Genomic DNA, 2,400 nt, shown 5'->3' on the forward strand with positions numbered 1-2,400 from the left:
GAAACTTGTTCAGAGATCTGCGGGTGTCACCGGGCCCAGCGGGTGAGTGGGGGGTGAATACAGATTGGGGGGTGAATGTTATATATTTCGTGAACCCCCCCCCTTCCCTTCTGTTACTTGTTGTCACCATGACACCCTATGGCCCGATAGTTATATAAATTACCCCGTTATGGGGGTGGGGGGGGAATGCAGGGGCAAAGAGTGACATTTATTACCCCAAATCTGTCATCATTCATGTCGGGGGCAAACCTCTTTGTCTGCAATTCCTGCAACTGCCCCACAGCTCTCCACAACTACCACTCCTACCCCCCACTGCCCTTCTGCCCTTTACTACTGCACAACAGCTCTCCACAACTGCCCCTCTGCCTTTCTAAACTGCTCCTCTTCCCTTCATATCTGCCCCTCTTCTCTGCAAAACATCACCCCTCCTCTCAATAACTGCCCCCTTGTGTTCCACAATTGCCTCTTCTCACCACAACTGCTCCTCTCCTCCCAATATCTGCCCCTCTCCTTTCAATAATTACCCCTCTTCCCCCACATCTTGTTGTTTTATATTTCTTGGGGTTTATCCTATTAGTTGTTTTTTTTTATTTGCAGAGATCAACAAATCTCAATTTGATCCTGCCAGGGGGCATCTGCCCACCTCTGCCCTGGCACAGGATCACATGGGAGGGGCAAAACTTATATTACCACAATGGGGGTGATTTTTCTCTGCATTTCTGAATTGTTTCCCCTGATTTCCTCAGGCATTGCTTTGCCATGGCAGATAATTACGTTCTGCGAGTGTCCGGCGTTCCTGCGTCTCATTGTAAGGATGACGTGCTGCATGACAAGCTGCTAATCCATTTCCTGCAACGCAAGAACGGAGGCGACGGCCAAGTCCATGTCCAGTACCCCACAAAGGAAAGGGGCGTGGCCATGTTGACCTTTGACCGGGCAGAAGGTAAGTCTTTACCCCCTCCAGAATAATTATACACTGTCAGGGGTCCATCTAAAGGGTGGCAGGGTGTTTACCCCAAATCTGGGGGGGGTCCTATTTAATTTGTGATGTGTGTCTCACTTTATATGGTAATGGGGTAGGTGCACGTAGGAGGGGAGGGCAGGGTACAGACTGAATAGCAGTGTTTCTCCAACTTTTTTAACACAGGGAACCCCCTAAAAAACCTTCAGGGAACCCCTTTTATAAATAATATACCCACAGATCAAAGTATATTAGTGTGGTGGTCAGTGGGAAGAATTCCGCTTACATTGCTGGCCAGTGGGAACAATGTCACACTTACAGATAGCCAAAAACATCATTGGGGTCCCTTATACTGCCCCCTAGTGCCCTCTGGAGGAACTTTGGTGGGCAACACGATGGCTCAGGGGTTAGCATGCCGGCCTTTGCAGCACTAGGTCCAAGGTTCGAATCTCGGCCAGTACACATCTGCATGGAGTTTGTAGGTTCTCCCCGTGTCTGCGTGGGTTTCCTCCCACATCCCAAAAACATGCAGTGAGGTTATTTGGCTTCCCCCTAAATTGACCTTAGACTACATTAATGAAATATGACTATAGTAGGGACATTAGATTGTGAGCTCCTTTGGACTTTGTACAGCGCTGCGTAATATGATGGCGCTATATAAATACTGTGTAATAATAACACTGCAGTATACGTATGAATTGTGCATCATTCACCCCTGCTAACCAGAGGTCTGGTGGGCAAATATCATGATTTAGACTGTCTCTGTTTCCTAAATATATATATGTATTCAGGGAAATCTTTAAAGGGAAGTAAGAAAGGGGGACTTCTGACCCAACGGCTCACTTGAGCTACTGAGCTCTGTAAGCAACAGAGATGATATAAACAGGCTAAAAAAGATCCAAGTGCCTCGCCGACCCACACTCAATTGGCACAACCCTTGGCAAACGGGGCTTTATGAAGTTTTAGTCTGAATGTTGGAGCAAACACACGCCAGATCCCTGCAGTGACTGGGTGGGGGTGGGTTCACGGACACAACGGGGACTCCTTTAGTAAAACTTGTGTTGTGTGGTAGAGTTCTGCTTATGTCTCCTTCATAATAAAATATTAATGTTGGATGATTTTCTTCTCAGTGGCAGACCAGGTCCTGGCCATGAGCCACGAACTGCAGATAGAAATGTCCGCCTTCCCGCTGAAAGTGACTCGTTCACAGCGTGAGACTAAGGTAAGTGTCGGTGTGACGGATCTGCACAATAATGCGCTGCCAGCTGTCAATTTGTGTCCATTCAGGTAAAACAGCATTGGTGAGGTCAGGTGCTGATGGTGGAGATTTGCCCCCTATTGGTGAGGTCAGGTACTGATGGTGGAGATTTGCCCCTTATTGGTGAGGTCAGGTGCTGATGGTGGAGATTTGCCCCCTATTGGTGAGGTCAGGTACTGAT

General features: G+C 48.0%; 1 protein-coding gene across 1 annotated transcript in view; it reads left to right on the forward strand.

The window, feature by feature from the left end:
• The first annotated feature begins 6 nt into the window (after positions 1–6).
• The window catches only part of RBM43 (RNA binding motif protein 43), a 6,326-nt gene continuing 3,932 nt past the window's right edge, over positions 7–2,400 (forward strand). Inside the window, exons 1-3 of the mRNA XM_072413432.1 lie at positions 7–42; positions 747–943; positions 2,092–2,183. Coding sequence (XP_072269533.1) covers positions 760–943; positions 2,092–2,183 — 276 coding nt within the window. The 5' untranslated portion in view covers positions 7–42; positions 747–759. The remainder of the gene's footprint in view (positions 43–746; positions 944–2,091; positions 2,184–2,400) is intronic.

Source organism: Pyxicephalus adspersus, chromosome 5, assembly GCF_032062135.1.
Source record: "Pyxicephalus adspersus chromosome 5, UCB_Pads_2.0, whole genome shotgun sequence".
Taxonomy (NCBI): Eukaryota; Metazoa; Chordata; class Amphibia; order Anura; family Pyxicephalidae; genus Pyxicephalus; species Pyxicephalus adspersus.